The 20,363-nt window shown below is 41.8% G+C and overlaps 1 protein-coding gene across 6 annotated transcripts in view; it reads left to right on the plus strand.

Moving 5' to 3' along the window:
• Positions 1-20,363, plus strand: part of PHACTR2 (phosphatase and actin regulator 2) — a 297,859-nt gene that overhangs the window by 89,393 nt on the left and 188,103 nt on the right. The window contains exon 1 of one of the 6 annotated variants that reach the window (XM_070796295.1): positions 3,525-8,688. The exons of the other annotated variants lie outside the window; for them this stretch is intronic. Within the exon in view, the coding sequence (XP_070652396.1) occupies positions 8,637-8,688 (52 nt within the window). The 5' untranslated portion in view covers positions 3,525-8,636. Of the gene's footprint in view, positions 1-3,524; positions 8,689-20,363 lie in introns of those variants that run through there. 6 annotated transcript variants of the gene reach the window in all.

Genomic DNA, 20,363 nt, shown 5'->3' on the forward strand with positions numbered 1-20,363 from the left:
AAGGACAGCTGTATAAAGAATATTTCATGGATATACTGCATACTGGTAAGACTCATTGTTGGTCTAAGGGACTTTTAACAAAGCTGCTCAGACAGAGCAAGTTTCACTGCTTTGTGTATTTTTAAGATACTTGATTGTTGTCATTATGAAATCACATTATTACTAGAATCATGAAGATCTCGTGCTATTTACAAGATTGTTCTGATAGATCCTATTGGAGACCTTCACCAAGCTGTAAACAAAGAAGCATCTTTCAGTGAGGCAGTTGCCCGGGAGGGGAGGTAAGACCGTGTTCTCTTCACCCTCTCCCCTGTGGAGAGCGCCTTGACTGCGACGTCCTTGAAACTTCACCTGCCCAACTTGCTTTTACTTTGTCACCTGCTCCCTGCCTCTGTTTGCTTTTCATATACTTGGGTGTGATTTTCTTAGCAATGGAAATTGGCAACCATCTATTTTTACAAGCAGCTTAACTCAGGGCATTTAAAATAAGGGTATCCCCTTATTAAGGGTTTCTCTGGTGGCTCAGAATCTGAATTCTGGTGGTAAAGAATCTGCCCACCAATTCAGGAGATGCAGGTTTGATCCCTGGGTCAGAAAGACCCCCTGGAGAAGGAAATGGCAACCCACTCCAGTATCTTGCCTGGGAAATTCCATGGACAGAGGAGCCTGGTGGCTATAGTCCATGGGGCCAAGAAAGAGTCAGAAACGACTTAGTGACTAAACACCAACCATATCCCCTTATTAAAGGAAAGACGGCCAGTCTTGACTTATGAGAATAGCCAGCATGAGCCAGCAAGAGCAAAAATATCTTAGTGTCCCCTGCGAGACTTGTATTTTCACAGTACCTGCGATGCTTGTCTGGTGTTTACGGGAACAGACGTCAGTAGGTGGAGCAAACCCACTTGCTCAAACAACAAGCATTTTACAACACTCATTAACCTAAGAATCAGTCTTTTATCTTAAGAAAGTTCAAATACATTTGTTTAAATAATTGTGTGACTATGACTCTAGTTGAAAAAGGCCTGAGGGTTGAAGACAAAAGCCAGCTTTGTCTTTAAAATCCAGACTTTGTAGAGAACCAGGAGATCCGTGGCATACATTTAGAATGAAGCACCACCGGTAACTTTAAAATTTTCTGGCTTGTATCAGTTTTCATCACAATTCTAATCTTCTCTTAACGGAGGTGTCCTTTTTGCTGACAGACATGGGGCTTTGTCCCTAGCAGTTCCAAAGGTTTTCATGGACCTTCAAAAGTACAAAAATTCCTAATGTACTTTTGGGTTCTTGGGTAATTTTAAAAGAAAATTGAGTCCCACAGAACTTTTTTTTTTTTAACACAAACTGAGAAATAAGTGATTTTTTTTTGGAATACTGTACATGCTTCAATAATATCCCTTTCATCTTCAAAAATGCTAACAAAAATAGTTCATTTCTCACAGTTCTCCAGTGAATTATGTAAACATTTCAGGTGATCAGTTCTACTTTTACAGATCTGAAACTAAGGCAAAGAAGTGTATTTAGTATTTATTTTCGGAGATCAGCCTCATGTATAGCTTAACTGCACCACGGGAAAAGTTGTATTGACATATAAAAAGCATGTCTGGTTGAGGATATGCTTGGCCATTTGCCAACTCATGAGGCATGGGCCATGCCAAATCTGATTCCCATTGACTTTTATGCAGAAGGAAAGCCAAACACAATTTACCCTTTTTGTTGCATACAATATTGTTTTTCAGGGAAATGTGGTTATATTTGTCCTGGCCACAGAGGCTGTCTCAGGGGAGGACAGACAAATGGCTTTGGTGACAGTGTCCATGAAACACAACTGTCCCGATCTGTCATCTTGAAGCTGTCTGTACTTGGCTATGCAATCAGGTGGTTGGAGACTGGAAATCAGCTGGAAATTCCAGTAGAAGTTCATTAATGAGGAGTCCAAGCATATGAAGGGCATGCGTTTATATGGCAGGTGGGGAGCAGACGTGGGAGGCAGTATGAACCCCCAGGGAAAGGGCAAGATTATAACAAATAAGCAGCTCTAACATTTTCAGAGAGATTGGGCATGGAGATCCAGTTCTGGAGTAGGGACTGAAGTATTGGGTAGGGGATCGGGCAAATTAGAGAGAGAAACCAAAGCAGATACTAGTTTATGAAGCAGGTCGACAGAAGCCATTAGGGAGGGTGGCACAAGTTTCATTCTGGCTTATTCAACAAGAAAAACTCAGGAGATCAGGGCTGAGGTCCCACACACCGCCAGCCCCCTTGGTGTGGAAGGGCATTTTGTTACCACAGTGGCATCCTCCCTGGAACAGCACAGGATTCAGGGGACCAGCGGCAATGAGGGTGCTCACCCTCCAGCAACTCTCGGGTTTGTATTTTGCATGACAGTCATTCTTATATTTGCAACTAAGTGCATCACACTTTCCTGTCTTCTCCAGTTGAACAGACTCTACTATTTGGAGTCGTGGAAAGAAACAAGTCTCAAGAGTCAGAAAAGGAGGATATGTTTCCTGGCTGAGTCTCTTCCACAGACTGGCATAGCGTGTTGGGCACATCCACGAGCTCACTTTCCTCACTGAAATACAGGGTTAATTACACTTGGCTCTAGTAGAAGTATAACATAACATCAGACTCATTTAGTGCCCACATGCATTTTAAATCTTTACAAATATGAACTTATTTGATCCTGACAGCTACTTTTCAAGTGGTTGAGAGGGCGCCCCACCACGCCTGGTCTGGCTCCCCTGCCCTCCGACCTTGCATCTCCTGATGCTTGGTTGTCCCTTTTTGCTGTTTTAAGTGCACTGGCTTCTGGCAGTTCCATTCCCCTCCCTTTCCATGAGCTGTTTCTTTCTTTTTTCCTTTCAGTATTATTGAGATATAATTGATATAAGAGCACTGTATCAGGTTAAGGTGTATAGAATCATGACTTGGCTTATATATCTTGTGAAATGATCCTCACAATCATTTTAGTTAACATCTATCATCTTATATAGATACCAAATAAAAAATGTTTGCATGTGCTGTTTCTTATCTTTTGTGGTCTAGGAAACCAGACCGCCAAGACTGTTACCCTTTTATCCAAAGTAATAGGACACAGACCCCATGAGGCCTGAGTAGTTCTCCTGTGGTTCATGTGTGTGAGCTGGAGCTCATGAATTTTTTTGACACTCACTTAGACTAAGTGGCAGTTCAATTTATTTCCTAGTTTTTGACAAAATCTTCACTGATCTTGCCCATGCTGTCAGGGTAAAATGAAAATTCAAGGTTCTCACACAAAGTTCTCGTCTGCTTATAAGAGCAACAACCTGTGTCATTGACATCATCTCCCACCTCTAGTCACATGGCTTCCCTGATAGCTCAGTTGGTAAAGAATCCGCCTGCAATGCAGGTGGCCCCAGTTCGATTCCTGGGTCAGGAAGATCCTCTGGAAAAGGGATAGGCTACCCACTCCAGTATTCTTGGGCTCCCCTGTGGCTCAGCTGGTAAAGAATCTGCCTGCAATGCAGGAGACCTGGATTCAATCCCTGGGTTGGGAAGAGCCCCTGGAGAAGGGAACAGCTACCCCCTCCAGTATTCTGGCCTAGAGAATTCAGGCCTGGGTTAGAGTCGGACATGACTGAGCAACTTTCACTTTCTAATCACATGGCCTTGGGCCCTGACACTCCTGGCTCTCCATCTCACCCTCAATATTATGTCTTCTTACTTCTCTCCTTTGCACCATGCTCTTTTCCTTGTCCCCTGTTTCTTCCCTGTTCTTCACCTGGTGGATTCCTGTTTATCTTTCAGGACACTTAGTTCATTATCACCATCTGGAAACCCTTCTCCACCTGACTTCAGGGTTACCTACTCCTTGAGTTCTCCTGGCCAACATACCATTGTATTGTCATTGATCCCTTACCTCCATTATCCCCATCATCCAGGTCTACGCCTTGAGCAGTGGCTCAAGGGCAAAGTTGTCTCCTCCTTGGTTTCCTTAAGGCCTAGCCCCGTATATGGCACACAGTAGTAGGTTCTTAGTGTACACTGGCTGACTCACTGCTTGCACCATTGTTACTAAGCTGCAAAATGTTTTACGTAGCACCATGATGGCAAAGAGTAATTACTCTCCTTCCAAAGAGTAATTAGGACTGATCTCCTTTAGGATTGACTGAACTGATGATGGTGGATCTATACATTCTTATTGGTAAACTCCTTATACCTCCAGGTGTAGTTGTTGGGAATCTTGGTTTTTTTTTTCCTGCTTGAAAATGAAGCTGAAAGTCGCTTAGTCGCGTCCAAGTCTTTGCGACTCCTTAGACTATAGCCCGCCAGGCTTCGCTTTCCATAGAATTCTCCAGGCCAGATTACTGGAGTGGGTAACCATTCCCTTCTCCAGGGGATCTTCCCAACCCAGGGATTGAATCCATGTCTCCCACATTGCAGGCAGGTTCTTTACCTTCTGAGCCACTGCTTGACTCCCATTAAACCAAATCTAGAATTTTTTAAAGTCTTTATTGGATTTGTTGCAATGTTGCTTCTGTTTTTTGTTATGGGTTTTTTTGGCCCCAAGGCATGTGGGATCTTAGATCCCCCACCAGAGATCAAACCCACACCGCCTGCATTAACCCCTGGACCACCAGGGATATCCTCAAATCTTTAATTTTTAAATGTAAATTTTTGTAGGGGTTCCTTGCAGGGGAAGCTAGAACGTGTAATAATTATAGTATGTGTTAAATATGTGTTAAATTTGATATCTCACAGAGTACCATGTAACTAAACAAAGGTTTTGTGTTTTTTTAACTCCCTCAAGGAGGATTTGAGTATATCAAAGGAATGAGACAGCTAAAACTTCCACATACATGAGGAGCAAAAGAAACCAGAGTTCAGCTGGAAAAGGGTGCAATCTAGTGATACTTCTTATCCATTTTCTATGAATATTTCCAATTGCTTGCCTCAGAAAGAGAAATGCTTTTTCAAAATACCTAAAACGTATCACTGGGCTTAAATGTGTCTTGCTCTTCATACCTAGAAGGTGGGGAAGAAACTTAAATGTAATACCCAGATGAGAGAGACATAGTTCTGAGCTTTTGTTAAAAATAACTTAATGTGATTATGGCATATGAAACCAGTTTTGTATTTATAAAAACAATTTGTGGGTTCATGAGCAATGCCTGGAAAGAGTGTATCCCAAGCTATTAGCCGTTCTCAATCCCTGGGGAATGAGGGGGAACGTTTATATTTTACTTCATACTTTTCGATTTTGTTTGAGGTCTTCTGAGTTTTGCTTTTATAATAAGCATGCACTGCCTTTAGAAATGTTTAAAAGCCAGTACATTGTGTTTTTGCATCAGTTAACCAGAAAGCAGCACAGCTTATACTGCCCTGCCATGTGGGGCCCAGTAGCCTGAGTAAATACACCTCAGATAGTAACGGTGTGGGTCCCCACCTCACAGTATTTTAGGATGAGTGGTTTGAAGGTTCTGTCTTACCATCATTCTGCACACTGCCCCTACACAAGCTATTATTGAATTTCTTCTTTCATTCATCAGAACTAGCTGTGAAATCTTGTTAATACTTATCTTATAAGCATTTGGTCCTCGTGATTCATTTGCTGGGCTTCCCAATGCAGGGCTAGTGGTAAAGAATCCACCCACCAGTGCAGGAGACAAAAGAGACACAGGTTCAATCTGTGGGTTGGGAAGATCCTCTGGAGAAGGAAATGGCAACTCATTCTAGTATTCTTGCCTGGGAAATCTCCAAGACAGAGGAGTCTGGTGGGCTGCAGTCCATGGGATCATAAAGAGTCAGACACAATTGAGTGGCCAAACAACAACATGACCACAATAAGATCATTTCAGCTAGATTTTTTAACTTCTTCTGGTGACCCAGTGGTTAAGACTCCGTGCTTCCAAGGCAGGGGGCACGATTCAGTCCCTGGTCAGGGAACTAAGATCCTGCATGCTGCACAGTATGGCCAAAAATTTTAAATTAAAAAAAATTTTTTTTTAATTTGAACTAGATTTTTTTTTTTTTTTTGTCTTCCTGTGTTGAGAGTGGACTTGAGATTTATGGGTAAAGTAAGCAACTTGGAATTATACCCTCAATCTATGTTCAAGTTGTAGGGAAGCAGTTGGTTTTCATGGCATATAGTTGGATTCAGATGGGTAAACTCTACTCTGTGTCTGCTGGATGGGAACATGGCATTCAAACTGTCTTTGAGGCCAGCCCCTGGAGGGCACTGGATCAGGTGAGGGGCTTCTAGAAGGGCTGAGCCAAGAAGCCAGAGGGTGATCCAGCCAGGGAGATGAATCTGAGTTATCACTGAGTCTAAGAGTTGAGTGCAGTAGTAGAAATGAGAGATGGAGAGCTAAAAAAAAAATACCATAACGAACCAGGAATCAAATAAAGTATTACTACCTTGGTCTCCTGTTATAAATACTTGCTGAGTACATTATTTCCCTCATGTTAAAAATATGGTCACAAGGACTTCCCTGATGGTCCAGTGGTTAAGATTCCATGCGTCCACTGCAGGGAGCACAGGTTTGATCCCTGGTTGGGGAACTAAGATCCCTCATGCTGCTCAGTGCAGACAAAAACCAAAAGTGTGTGTGTATATATGTATTTATGTATGTATGTATGTGTATATATACACACACACACACACACACACATATATATATATATGGTCACATATGGGGCTTCCCTGGTGACTCAAGACAGTAAAGAATCTGCCTGCAATGCAGGAGACCCAGGTTCAATCCCTGGGTTGGGAAGATCCATTGGATAAGGGAATGACAACCCATTCCAGAATTCCATGGACAGAGAGCCTGGTAGGCTACAGTCCATAGGGTTGCAAAGAGTCAGACACAATTGAGCGACTAACACTTTTAGTCATATATATACAAGAGAATAAGATAGTTTCTTCTCTAGAACTGTGTTTATTTTGAGATATATTAAAGTTTTAATTTAAACTCCCCTGCTACTTAGATGGTTTATTCAAATAATATTTGATAACTTATCAAATTAAGTTCTGTGCTACATAGTGGTTTCAGCTTCAGCTGAGCACTTTGTTTTATGTCCCCTTTTGTATCACATCAATGTACCTCTAATGATTTAATTCCACTAGCAAGTGTGTGAATTTTGCAATTGTTAAAAATGACTGGGTGAAGCTTACTGTTTTGAATTGCTTCGAGGTACATCTTTCTTATAACTTATCTCCTTTTAATTATCACAATTTTAGGATATACTTTAAATGAAAGATACATTCAACAAATACGAATGGAGAATCTGCTGTGTTAGATGCCCTTTTGCCTGCAGAGAACACAACAGTGATAAGACATACCCAGTCCCTGCCCCACAGAACTCTCATGGTATTGGGACAAAAAGGCAACAAAGAGATAAGCAAATAAATACATGCTATAATGCCAAGTAGTGATCAGAACCCTGAGTGCTGGGGCATGGAAGTACTATTTTTGGTAATATGAATTCCATTCCAATGATTGGCTGTTTAAACAAGACTGGGTTACAGAACTCAGGAGATTTGTAAGCATAGCTTTGTAAAAGCTTGTTATCACTTTGGTGTGGTTTCAGTTGAACATTGATTTTTTTTTTTCTTATTTCAATTTGCTTGAACGCTTTTAAGTTTCATGCTGTTTCAAGTTTCAAGAAGTGGCCCAATGTCAAAGAAAAATGCTAAGAATTTCATCTTGTTTTGGGTAACAACAGAATGAAGCCACATAATTACATGACCATCCCCACCCCTTCAAACCTGCAGTGGCCCAGATTTGTTTGAAATTTAGCACAAAACTGCATTGTTATCAGAGGATGTTCCCATGAGATAAGAGAGGCCTGGCAGAATTGCAGTGGCAGCTTGATTACAAAAATATTAAAATATTTCTTCCTTAATGACAAAGACCTGTTGTTTACTTTTATGAGAGCAAGTTAGCACAGGTTTATTTTGAAAAACTTTGGTCTTAAGAGCGTCTTTCTTAAGATGCTTGAGAATTCTGTGCATGCAAGTCACTCTAGGGAGAAAAAGTATAAGATGTCAATTAAAGGACAGGGATGGATTTTAGCAAAGATATTAGAATTTAAACAGCCAAAGAGAATTTCTTTCAAAAACCACACTGGATGGGTATACATTAATTTCAGAATGTTGATATTACTCAAAACAAATAGGAAATTCTGATTTTCAAGTTGTCTCTCAAGTCAGTTTACAGACCACCAAAAACTTTGTTCATTCGTCATTCAACAAACATTTGTGAAGCCTTCTATCTGCCAACATGGTGCTTCTTGCTAAGTGTCTGTCAGTAAAATGAAACTCTTGTTTTCTTTTGATCTGACACTGCTGTGGGAAGACAGATAAGTTCTAGAAGAGGAAGTGCTTAGGGTAGCTGTGTACAGTACAAAGGGGAAGAGTCAAGGGGAAGCTCTGCTTGACGAGAGTGGAGAAGCTCCAAGGGGAGGTGACATGTGGGCTGAGGGTTTGAGGAATAGGTTCTCTAAGCAGTGGGAAACATGAGTTACCAAGCCAAACCGGAGTCTATTGGCCCCTGCGCAGTAATGCCAATCTACTGACCCTGGACTGTGGTGAAGGAAAGTATGGTGTTTACTGCAAAGTATCTAACAAGGGATCAAATAAGGAAAACAGGCAGCTCATGCTCAAAAGACCTGGCCTCCCCAATGGCTTTCAGGGAAGGGCTTTTAAAGGTAAGTTGAGGGAGAGGGTCACAAGGTACCTGATCAACTTGTGGACATTCTTCTGATTGGTTGATAGTGGAGAACCTGGGTGGTATTTCAGGAGTCAACATTATCAACATCTGGTTCCAACTGTCTGGGGTCAACATTCTGGTGTTAGCTTGAAGTTAGCTTCTTCCACCTGATGGGGGTTTTAGTATCTTCAAAACAACCCAAAGATATGGCTCAGGATATTATCGCTAGCTCTTGAGAAGGAACTAAAGGCCCTTGACTTTGTTTTATGGCTAAACTCTGTTTTGTCTTGATTGACTGCTTTCCTTTGTTTCTGAATTTTCTCACTTCTCTAATTAAATTTGCTCTTTGGAACTTGGGGAAGGCCTAGGAGGCTAAAGCTTTTCAAACAAGAAACGGGGAACCTGAGGGGTGGGGGTTGGGAGATCTATCCCTGGAAAGGCCCCACAGGGTCCTGCTCACTTTTATTCATTTCTGGCAGTGGTCTCTGATTTTGTAGTTACACATTATTATTTTTACAACTAAGATGGCATGATTCAATTTGATAACTTATTCAGCTGACTTGGCCTAAAATGATCTTGACCAATTCTAAAAAATAAACTTGCTTTCAGGGCATAAATACTTTATACCATTAAGTTTCATAAATATTTATTAAGTAACTAACCACAAGCAACATGATATGTCACTACGTAGGTAGCCCTGGAGAATTAAAAAGAATCTTCTCATCTTTAAAAAGAAATTTTTTAATTGAGATGAAATTTATGTAGTATAAAGTTAACCATTTTAAAGTATACAATCCAATCTAAATACAAAGTATTTAGTAAATTCATGGTGTTGTATAACTATCAATTACTCTGTGCACGCATATCAAGTTGCTTCAGTCATGTCTGACTCTTTGCAACTCTATGGAACTGTGGCCCACCAGGCTCCTCTGTCCACGGGATTCTCTAGGCAGGAATACTGGAGTGGGTTGCCATTCCCTCCTCCAGGGGATCTTCCCGACCGAGGGATTGGACTGCCATCTCTTATGTCTCCTGCTTTGGCAGGTGGGTTCTTTACCACTAGCACCACCTAGGAAGCCCACCCACTACTCTACCTGGTTCTAAAATATTTTCATCACCCAAAAGAAAACTCTTTCTGTATCCACTGTGCAGTCATTCTCTATTTTCCCCTCCACCTAAGCCTCTTATATGCACCAATCTGCTTTCTGTCCATGTGGGTTTACCTATTCTGAACATTCCTATAAATGGGATCATATGGTATATGACCTTTTATTATCTGATTTTTTTTACTTAGGATAAAGTTTTCAAGGTTCATCTACATTATAGAATGTATCAATGCTTCCTTTTATGCCTGAATAGCATCAGTATGGATTCTGCGTGGATATGCCACATTTTGTGTGTCCGTTCATCCACTGATGGACATTTGTGTCATGAATAGCGTTAAATATTGTAAGCATCTGTGTGCATGTATTTTGGGGTATCTGTTTTCAGTTCTTTGGGGTATATGCCTAGAAGTAGAATTGCCTAGGTCATATGGTAATTCTGTGTTTAACTTTTGAGGAACTACTAAACTGTTTCCACAGTGGCTGCACCGTTTCACATGCCCACCAGTAATATATGAGGGTTCCAACTTATGAATATCCTCATCAACACAGGTCACTTTTCATTTTTTAAGTCACAGCCATCCTAGTGATGTGAAATATTGTCTCACCATGGTTTTGGTTTGCATTACCCTTATGACTAATGATGTTGAGCTTTCTTTCTTATGTTTGCTGGCCATTTGTGTATCTTCTTTCTTCCATCTCTGATGGTAATTCCAATCGAATTTATAAAAATGTTCTGAACACTAATAACTTCATTAGGATGAGTGAAGTACTTTACAAGAGGATTGATTTAGGCAGGAAATGGTTTGCTCTGTAAATTATAGTTTGATTGTTTAAAAACCATTTTTATTATTTTGTGTTTATTATATTTATTATCATATTACACACAAGTGTTGTTATATTGGTTAAAATATGAACTTGTGAGTGTCTTCTCAGTCATAAGCATTATCTTATTCTCTGTAATAGCTTAGGTCTTATAGAAAGTTACTCAATTTGAGCCAGATCTATGATCCACCTATTAGTAATTCATAGCATTTTGAGATATCATTATAGGTTTTATTTGTGGAATAAAGTTTCATAAATTGTGTACTATCCCAATATGTATCTTTTGCTATATAAAGTATATACATAAGTATATAAAAGATGGGAGAGAGAGAAAGAGAGGGAGTGTCTTAGGACTCAGAGAGATATTGAAGTTAGATTTCAACAATTCAACTCAACAATTATTTCCATATAGCATATTTATTCTATTGCCTCATCTGAAATAAAACTCTCCCTTTCTCTCAGTCAGAAAGTGAAAGATATCTTTCTTAATATTTCCAAGGGAAGTTGCTGCTCATTTTTCCTCATTAACTTGAAGTATACAAAGATTAGACACTCTAACAAGGAAAGGCCTAGAGCTAATGTTCTTTATCTGGAGAAAGAGAAATACCCCAGTACTATTTGCCGTGCCAATCAAGACCCCCATAATAGTTTTGTGTACTTAAAAATTTTGCGTTGAGCAAGTGTTGCAGAAATTGTCCAGGTTCTGGCCATATAGCAGTGAACAAAACAGGGCTTACATTCTATCAGGGGAGATGGGTACATGAGCAAATATATGAGGTAGTTGTAAGTGTTGTGACGCAAAATAGAATGTGGTGTCAGGAGCATGACATGGCTGCTTGAAGACAGAGTGGTCAAGGAAGGCGTCTCTGAGGACATGCAGATTTGTGAAGAAGCTGTGAGTGTCAGAAAAAGGGAACAACATGAGATCGGGCAGGCTTCATCCACTGGGGGGATGGCTTGGAGGTCAACATAGAGGAAGTGACATGATTTCAAAGGAGAGTGGTAGAAGATAAGTTCAAAGAAATAGTCAATTTAGGATAGGCCAGTGCTGAAAGTTTATTGAAGGCTTCCCAGGTAGCTCAATGGCAAAGAATCTGACTGCCAATGCAGGAGACTCAGGTTCGATCCCTGGGTCAGGAAGATCCCCTGGAAGAGGAAATGGCAACCTATTCCAGTATTCTTGCCTGGAAAATTCCATGGACAGAAGAGCCTGGAGAGTTGCAGTGCATGGGGTCACAGAGTCAAACACGATTGACCACACATGCACAAAGGTTTATTATACTTGGAGCTGCAAGGATCAAATGTATCTGTCTTTGTGCTGGGAACCAAGTCTAGCTTCTAGTGGGGTAAAGAGAGTCTGTATTAGTTTCCTGTCGTTGCTGTAACAAATAACTGCAAGCTTAGTGGCTTAAGCCACACGTTTATTTTCTTATGGTTCTGGAATCTGAAGTGTGCCAGTAGGGCTGCATTTCTTTGGAAACTCGTGTGTGTGTGCTAGGTGTATGCTGAGTCTCTTCAGTTGTATCGGACTGTTTGTGACCCCATGGACTGTAGCCCAGCAGACTCCTCTGTCCATGGGATTCTCTAGGCAGGAATACTGGAGTGGGTTGCCATTTCCTTCTCCAGTGGATCTTCCTGACCTAGGAATTGAACCCATGTCTCTTGTATCTCCTACTCTGGCAGACGAGTTCTTTACCACTAGCACCACCTGCGAAGCTCTAGAGGAGAATTCATTTCCTTGCCTTTACTTTCATGTAGACTCCACCCACACCCCTTGGCACATGGCCCCTTTCTCCATCTTCAAAGCCAGTACCAGCGCTTCTTCTCATCTCTAACATCTGGTCTGGTCCTTACATCTTCTCCCCTGATTCTCATCCTCTTGGCTCCCTTTTCTAAGGACTCTTGTGGTTAGACTGAGCCCACCCAGATAATCTAGGATAATCTCAAGATCTAATTTAATCACACTTGCCAAGTCTCTTCTGTCATATAAGGCAACATATGCACAGGGAAGCCTCGTGTGCTGCAGTCCATGGGGTCACAAAGTGTTGGACATGACTGAGCAGCTGAAAAACAATAGCAACATGCACAGATTCTGGAGGTTAGGATGTGGCCATGTTGGGTGGAGGAATTAGAGTGTTCTTCAGCCCATCACTGTGGGCTCTCTTGCTTAAGAGAAGTCTGATTTCTTTTACAGTGCTAGTCCCAACCCTCCCCAGGCTGTATTTTCCCTACTGAAGGTTTCATTTTTAAGGTTCTTTCCCTCCACTTTCTGGCCAATGGTAAGGTAATTTAAATGCATTAGAATTTTGGATTGCAAAATTTGTTTTGCAAAATTTATTGGATTTACATAAGGGTAAAGATGATGATTGTAGCCATGGAATTAAAAGATGCTTACTCCTTGGAAGGAAAGTTATGACCAACCTAGATAGCATATTCAAAAGCAGAGACATTACTTTGCCAACAAAGTTCCGTCTAGTCAAGGCTATGGTTTTTCCAGTAGTCATGTATGGATGCTACAGTTGGACTATGAAGAAAGCTGAGCCCCGAAGAATTGATGCTTTTGAACTGTGGTGTTGGAGAAGACTCTTGAGAGTCCCATGGACTGCAAGGAGATCCAACCAGTCCATTCTAAAGGAGATCAGTCCTGGGTGTTCTTTGGAAGGAATGAGGCTAAGGCTGAAACTCCAGTACTTTGGCCACCTCATGCGAAGAGTTGACTCATTGGAAAAGACTCTGATGCTGCAAGGGATTGGGGGCAGGAGGAGAAGGGGACGACAGAGGATGAGATGGCTGGATGGCATCACTGACTCAATGGATGTGAGTCTGAGTGAACTCCAGGAGTTGGTGATGGACAGGGAGGCCTGGCATGCTGTGATTCATGGGGTCGCAAAGAGTTGGACACGACTGAGCAACTGAACTGAACTGAAGGGTAAAGATGGCCTTCGTTGTTGTTTAGTTGCTAAGATGTGTCTGACTCTTTTGCAGCCCCGTGGACTGTGGCCCACAAGGCTTCTCTGACCATGGGATTTCCCAGGCAAGAATACTGTAGTAGGTTGCCATTTCCTCCTCCAGGGGATCTTCCTGACCCAGGGATCAAACCCATATCTCCTGCACTTGACCACTGAGACAACCAGGGAAGCCAAAGATTGCCCTATTAATCTCTTTATCCCCAGTGCCTAATAGAGGTCAGAGTACATGTTCAATCGATATAGAAAGTGGTGGATTTTCCTCGTGGTCCGGTGGTTAAGAATCCACCTATCAATGCAGGGGACACGGATTCAACCCCTGGTCCAGGAAGTTTCCACATATTGGGAAGCAACTAGGCCCATGCCCCACAACTGCTGAAACCTGCACACCCTGGAGCTCATACTATGCAACAAGAAAAGCCCCTGCAGAGAAGCCCAAACACTGCAACAAGAGAGTAGCCCCTGCTCGCTGAAACTAGAAAAAGCCTGTGGGCAGCCATAAAGAGATAAATAAACAAAAATTTTTTAAATGCATAGAAGATGGTGATGATAATTACATTATGAAATGAAGGAGGGTGTAGTTTATGGTTTTCTTAAAGATACCCATAGAAATGATGAGATTTTCTAATTCCAAGTATGAATACAGATCTATTATATGAAAATCATATTTATTGTACATCCTTTCCCTGGACAGTTCCTGAGGGGGGGAAAAGCTAGAAAGTGTCAGGGAAGGAATTTTACCATCTCAGAAAGAGAAGAACATATTTCTGGTACCCAGTCTAAATTGTCCTTTTGGTGATATTTTTAAAACCACGTGAAGTTGCAGCATTTGAATTTCTATCAAGCCCCACTTTTGTGAGGAATCAGCTAAACATTAAATTAAGTAATATGGGCTTTCTTCTAATGTAAACATTAAATTAAGTAATATGGGCTTTCTTCTAATGTAGCTAATACTTCTCTGTGATGAAGAAATACAGTTTGGCCTCATAATGGTATCTCCAGAAAATGCCCTTGAGTGTGGGGATGGAAGGTGATACAAATTAGTGAGAGACATAGCTGTGCAAAAGCTGAAGGTTGTACTGGCCACTTTATGGGGCATGAAGAGGCTCCTGCGTGTAGGAGGCCTTTCTCTTGCAGTGTGTGTCACTGCATGGCAGTCCCGTGGAGTTGTTTACTGCTGAGTGTGCTGCCAAGGGGAGGAAAAAATTCCAAGGAGACACTTATTGAAATGGAGCCCAAACAGAGCAGTGTGCTCTTCCAGGACAAGAATTATCAGCCCTGGAATCATGAAATTCAAATTAAAGCAGCGTTCAGACTGCTGCTCAGATTCATCTGAAGTGTTCTCTGCAGTGTGTTGTTCGTCACTGGGAACAACCTGTAAGATGCGCCATCTGTAACACAGCGTCACAGACCTCATCAGAGAGCAGACAGTGTGATCCACGCTGACCTCTGAGAAACAGTCAGCGGAATTGCTTCTGTATTTTCACCTTCCTGGGGTTTTCACTCTCTGCTAAGGTGATGTCTGTGACAAGAGGAGGATGAAAATCTCGGATGCCTGACAAAAATAAATAATGTGATTTGACTCTTTCTTGCAATAGTCCCTGGTGGCTCAGATGGTAAAGCATCTGCCTAAAATGCAAGAGACCCGGGTTTGATCCCTGGGTCGGGAAGATCCCTTGGAGAAGGAAATGGCAACCCACTCTAGTATTCTTGCCTGGAAAATCCCATGGACAGAGAAGCCTGGTGGGCTGCAGTCCATGAGGTTGCAAAGAGTCGGACACGACTGAGCCACTTCACTTCACTTCACTTTACAATAATAAGATGAGTATTCACAGATATTGTTTATTTAAGATTAAAAGCCTTTATTTTACTATCACATGAAAATCCTCTTGTCTTGTATGGATGAAGTATGTCCAGGAAGCCACAGTCAGTCATATCAATTTTATCTAATTTTAGGGGAAATTTAAGAAATATCAAATCTTTGATTTGGCGACATGTTTGGTTACGGTTGTAGGATCTCTGTAGGTACTGTATGTTGCTCAGCCGCTCAGTCGTGACCGACTTTTGATGACCCCATCGACTGCAACACTCCAAGCTTCCCTGTCGTTCGCTGTCTCCTGGAGTTTGCTCAAACTGTTGTCCATTGAATCAGTGATGCCATCCAACCATCTCATCATCTGTCATCCCCTTCTCCTGCCTTCAATCTTTCCCACCAACAGGGTCTTTTCCAACCAGTAGGCTCTTTGCATCAGGTGGCCATAGTATTGGAGCTTCAGCATTAGCTTCAGTCCTTCCAATGAATATTCAAGGTTGATTTTCTTTAGGATTAACTGGTTTTATCTCCTTGCTGTCCAAGGGACTCTCAAGAGTCTTCTCCAGCACCACAGTTCAAAAGCATCAATTCTTTGGTGCTCAGCCTTCCTTATGGTCTAACTCTACATCCATATATGACTAATGGGAAAATCATAGCTTTGACTATACAGACTTATGTTGACAACGTGATATTCTCAGGTTTTTAATATGTTGTCTAGGTTGTCATACCTTTTCTTCCAAGGAGCATGTGTCTTTTAATTTCATAGCTGCTGTCACTATCTGCAGTGATTTTGGAGCCCAAGAAAATAAAATCTGTCACTGCTTCCACTTTTTCCCCATCTACTTGCCATGAAGTGATGGGACCAAATGACATGATCTTAGTTTTTTAATGTTGAGTTTTAAGCCAGCTTTTTCACTCTCTTCTTTCATCCTTATTAAGAGGCTGTTTAGTTCCTCTTCACTTTCTGCCATTAGAATGGTATCATCTGCATGTCTGAGGTTGTTGATATTTCTCCTGGAAATCTTGATGTACTGCATTTCCAGTTCCAACTCATTTACCCAAATAATCTTATTACTAAACACCTATCCCCTTATTATAGCTCAAAAATAAATACTTAGTAAAACTAATGCTAAGTAGACAACTATCATTAATCCTTTATGGGGTTGTTACATAGCTTGCTCAGTGTTCAGTCGTGTCCAACTCTTTGTGATCCATGGCCTGTAGACCACCATGTTCCCCTGTTCATGGAATTTTCCAGGCAATAATATTGGAGTAGGTTGCCATTTCGTACTCCAGAGGATCTTCCTGACCTAGAGAATTTGTGGGATTTTAGTTCCCTAACCAGGATCAAACCTGGGCCATGGCAGTGAAAGTATGAAATCTAACTACTGGACCGCCATCGAATTCCCAGTGCTTCATGTTTTTGTTACTTGAAGAAACACAAGCTATAGGAATGCCTTATACCACAAATTCTTTCTTCTTTCTCTCTCTTCAGCAGCAGAGTTCCTTGTTGAAAGTCATGAGGCAGGGATTAAAGTGCTTTATGCAAAAACGGAACATCCTTCTCAGGTTTTGATAAAAGTTTTTTTTTTTTTTTTTAAATAGTAGTTAACTTATGTATGGTGCACTTCAAGGAGGTTTAAGCTTCTTTAAGGACAGCAGTCTTTAGAACCCTTCCTGCCTCCATCTACATCGCCTGCAGCAGTGCTCTGCCCGATGGTATACCCATTGAGTATGCACTCAGTTGAAGACTTTCTCACTCTAACAGGGAAAATACAAGGCCATGGATCTAACTTCACTCCCAAATCCCACAGACTGGGTCTTATCAGCAAAGGAAGTTTAGATCCCGTTCCTTGCAACTGTATATGCATCTTAGAAATGCCGGACTTCTCATAAAGAGCTCAGTGAAAGTCGTTCAGTCGTGTCTGACACTTTGTGACCCAATGGACTATAAAGTCCATGGAATTCTCCAGGTGAGAATTCTGGAGTGGGTAGCCTTTCCCTTCTCTGGGGGAATTTTCCCAACCCAGGGATCAATCCCAGGTCTCCTGAATTGCAGGCGGATTCTTTACTAGCTGAGTCACAAGGGAAGCCCTTCATAAAGGGCAGGTATTCTAAAAAAGCATCATTAAGAGACATAGTGAGTAGAAAAGGAAAAAAAAAATAATGGTAGCCCTAAGATTTTTTTCTTATTCTGTAGGGCTATTTTCATGGAATCTGTTCCACTTCTAGGATTATGGTACAATGCCATTTATTCTGGAAATTTATAACGAAGGTATGAAAGTAAGTAATGAGGGAACTAAGCCAGAAATATACCGCCATAGATTGACTTTGAGATCCCAGTAAAGGAACTGAGATGGATCACTTCCCAGGTCTGCCGCCCATCACCCAAACCACCCCAGCCGGCTCCTCCCTTGACCCGATGCTAAGCCAATGCTCAGTGTGTATTCCTCCAGAAACGGAGAAGCAAAAGTACATGAACCGCCCAAAGGAGAACCTTGAGCTGTTTCCTTTCCCCCACTTCAAGCACTGGCTAAAGCTCACCTAGAGACGCCGCTTCTTTGAAATCCACATGATACTGTTCTTTAGGCTGCTTCTATTTGTGGGACACTAAGTATGGTAGGCTACAGTCCATGGGGTTGCTAAGAGTCAGACACCACTGAGTGGCTTCACTTTCACTTTTCCCTTTCATGCATTGGAGAAGGAAATGGCAACCCACTCCAGTGTTCTTGCCTGGAGAATCCCAGGGATGGGGGAGTCTGGTGGGCTGCCATCTATGGGGTCACACAGAGTTGAGCTCGACTGAAGCGACTTAGCAGCAGCAGCAGCAAGTGTGTTTTTATACCTTCTCCTGGGTATCTACATTTTACCTATATATTTGTTATATTTTTAAAATTACATTTTACAAGGGAGTATTCAGTTCAGTTCAGTTCAGTTCAGTCACTCAGTCATGTCTGACTCTTTGCGACCCCATGAATCACAGCATGCCAGGCCTCCCTGTCCATCACCAACTCCCGGAGTTCACTCAGACTCACGTCCATTGAGTCAGTGATGCCATCCAGCCATCTCATCCTCTGTCGTCCCCTTCTCCTCCTGCCCCCAATCCCTTGCAGCATCAGAGTCTTTTCCAATGAGTCAACTCTTCGCATGAGGTGGCCAAAGTACTGGAGTTTCAGCTTTAGCATCATTCCTTCCAAAGAAATCCCAGGGCTGATCTCCTTCAGAATGAACTGGTTGGATCTCCTTGCAGTCCAAGGGACTCTCAAGAGTCTTCTCCAACACCACAGTTCAAAAGCATCAATTCTTCGGCGCTCAGCCTTCTTCACAGTCCAACTCTCACATCCATACATGACCAAAGGAAAAACCATAGCCTTGACTAGATGTACCTTGTTGGCAAAGTAACTGCTTTTGAACATGCTATCTAGGTTGGTCATAACTTTCCTTCCAAGGAGTAAGTGTCTTTTAATTTCATGGCTGCAATCACCATCTACAGTGATTTTGGAGCCCCCAAAAATAAAATCTGACACACTGTTTCCACTGTTTCCCCATCTATTTCCCATGAAGTGATGGGACCGGATGCCATGATCTTCGTTTTCTGAATGTTGAGCTTTAAGCCCACTTTTTCACTCTCCACTTTCACTTTCATCAAGAGGCTTTTTAGTTTACTCAGCCATAAAAAGGAATAAATTTGAGTCAGTTCTAGTGAAATGGATGAATCTAGAGCCTGTTATACAGAGTAAAGTAAGTCAGAAAAAGAAAAACAAGTATAGTATCTTAATGCATATATTTGGAATCCAGAAAAATGCTACTAATGAACCTACTTGCAAGGCAGCAATAGAGAGTGCAGACATAGAGAACAGGATGTGGACACAGCAGTGGAAAGAGAGGGTGAGATGAATTGAGAGGGTAGCACTGAAGCATGTACATTACCAAATGGAAAATAGATGGCCAGTGGGAACTTGCTGTGTGAAGCAGGCAGCTCAGCCTTGTACTCTGTGACCACCTAGAGGGGTGGGATGGGGTGGGAGGTGGGAGGGAGGCTCAAGAGGGAAGGGTTACATGTGTACCTATGGCTGATTCAGGTTGTTGTAAGGCAGAAACCAACACAACATTGTAACGCAATTTAATTATCCTATTTAGAGCTCCCCAACTTACTAAAATACCTTAAACTGGTATTTCCTAAAATTGGCAAATGCAATTTTGAATGCTTGACTTTTTAACTAATACATTTTCTTTTTTTAGAGTGATTTTTAGGTTCACAGGAAAACTGAGCAGATAATACGGGGAGTTCCCATTTATTCTTGTCTCCACACATGTACAACTCTCCCTATTATCCACACCCCCCACCAGAGTGGTACATTTGTTACAATGGGTGGACCTAAATTAACGTATCATTGTCATCCAAAGTCTGTCATGGTCTACATTAGAAATCACCTTTTTTCTTACCAACATGATTTTTTATTTGCTGCATAAATAGTGGTAATTTGTGGCACTTCATACTTTGTACAGACATGAAAGTTCAGTTCAGTTCAGTCACTCAGTTGTGTCCGACTCTTTGCGACCCTATGGACTGCCCCACACCAAGTCTCCCTGTCCATCAGCAATTCCCGGAGTTTACTCACTCATGTCCATTGAGTCGGTGATGCCATCCAACCATCTCATCCTCTGTCATCCCCTTCTCCTCCAGCCTTCAATCTTTCCCAGCATCAGGGTCTTTTCAAATGAGTCAGTTCTTTGCATCAGATGGCCAAAGTATTGGAGTTTCAGCTTCAGCATCAGTCCTTCCAATGAATATGCAGGAGTGATTTCTTTTAGAATGGACTGGTTGGATCTCCTTGCAGTCCAAGGGACCCTCAAGAGTCTTCTCCAACACCACAGTTCAAAAGCATCAATTCATCGGCACTCAGCTTTCTTTATACATGAAAGAAGTTTCATGAAATCAGGAGTTGCCATTTTGAAAAGGGTC

Source organism: Bos indicus, chromosome 9 (genome assembly GCF_029378745.1).
Source record: "Bos indicus isolate NIAB-ARS_2022 breed Sahiwal x Tharparkar chromosome 9, NIAB-ARS_B.indTharparkar_mat_pri_1.0, whole genome shotgun sequence".
Lineage (NCBI taxonomy): Eukaryota > Metazoa > Chordata > Mammalia > Artiodactyla > Bovidae > Bos > Bos indicus.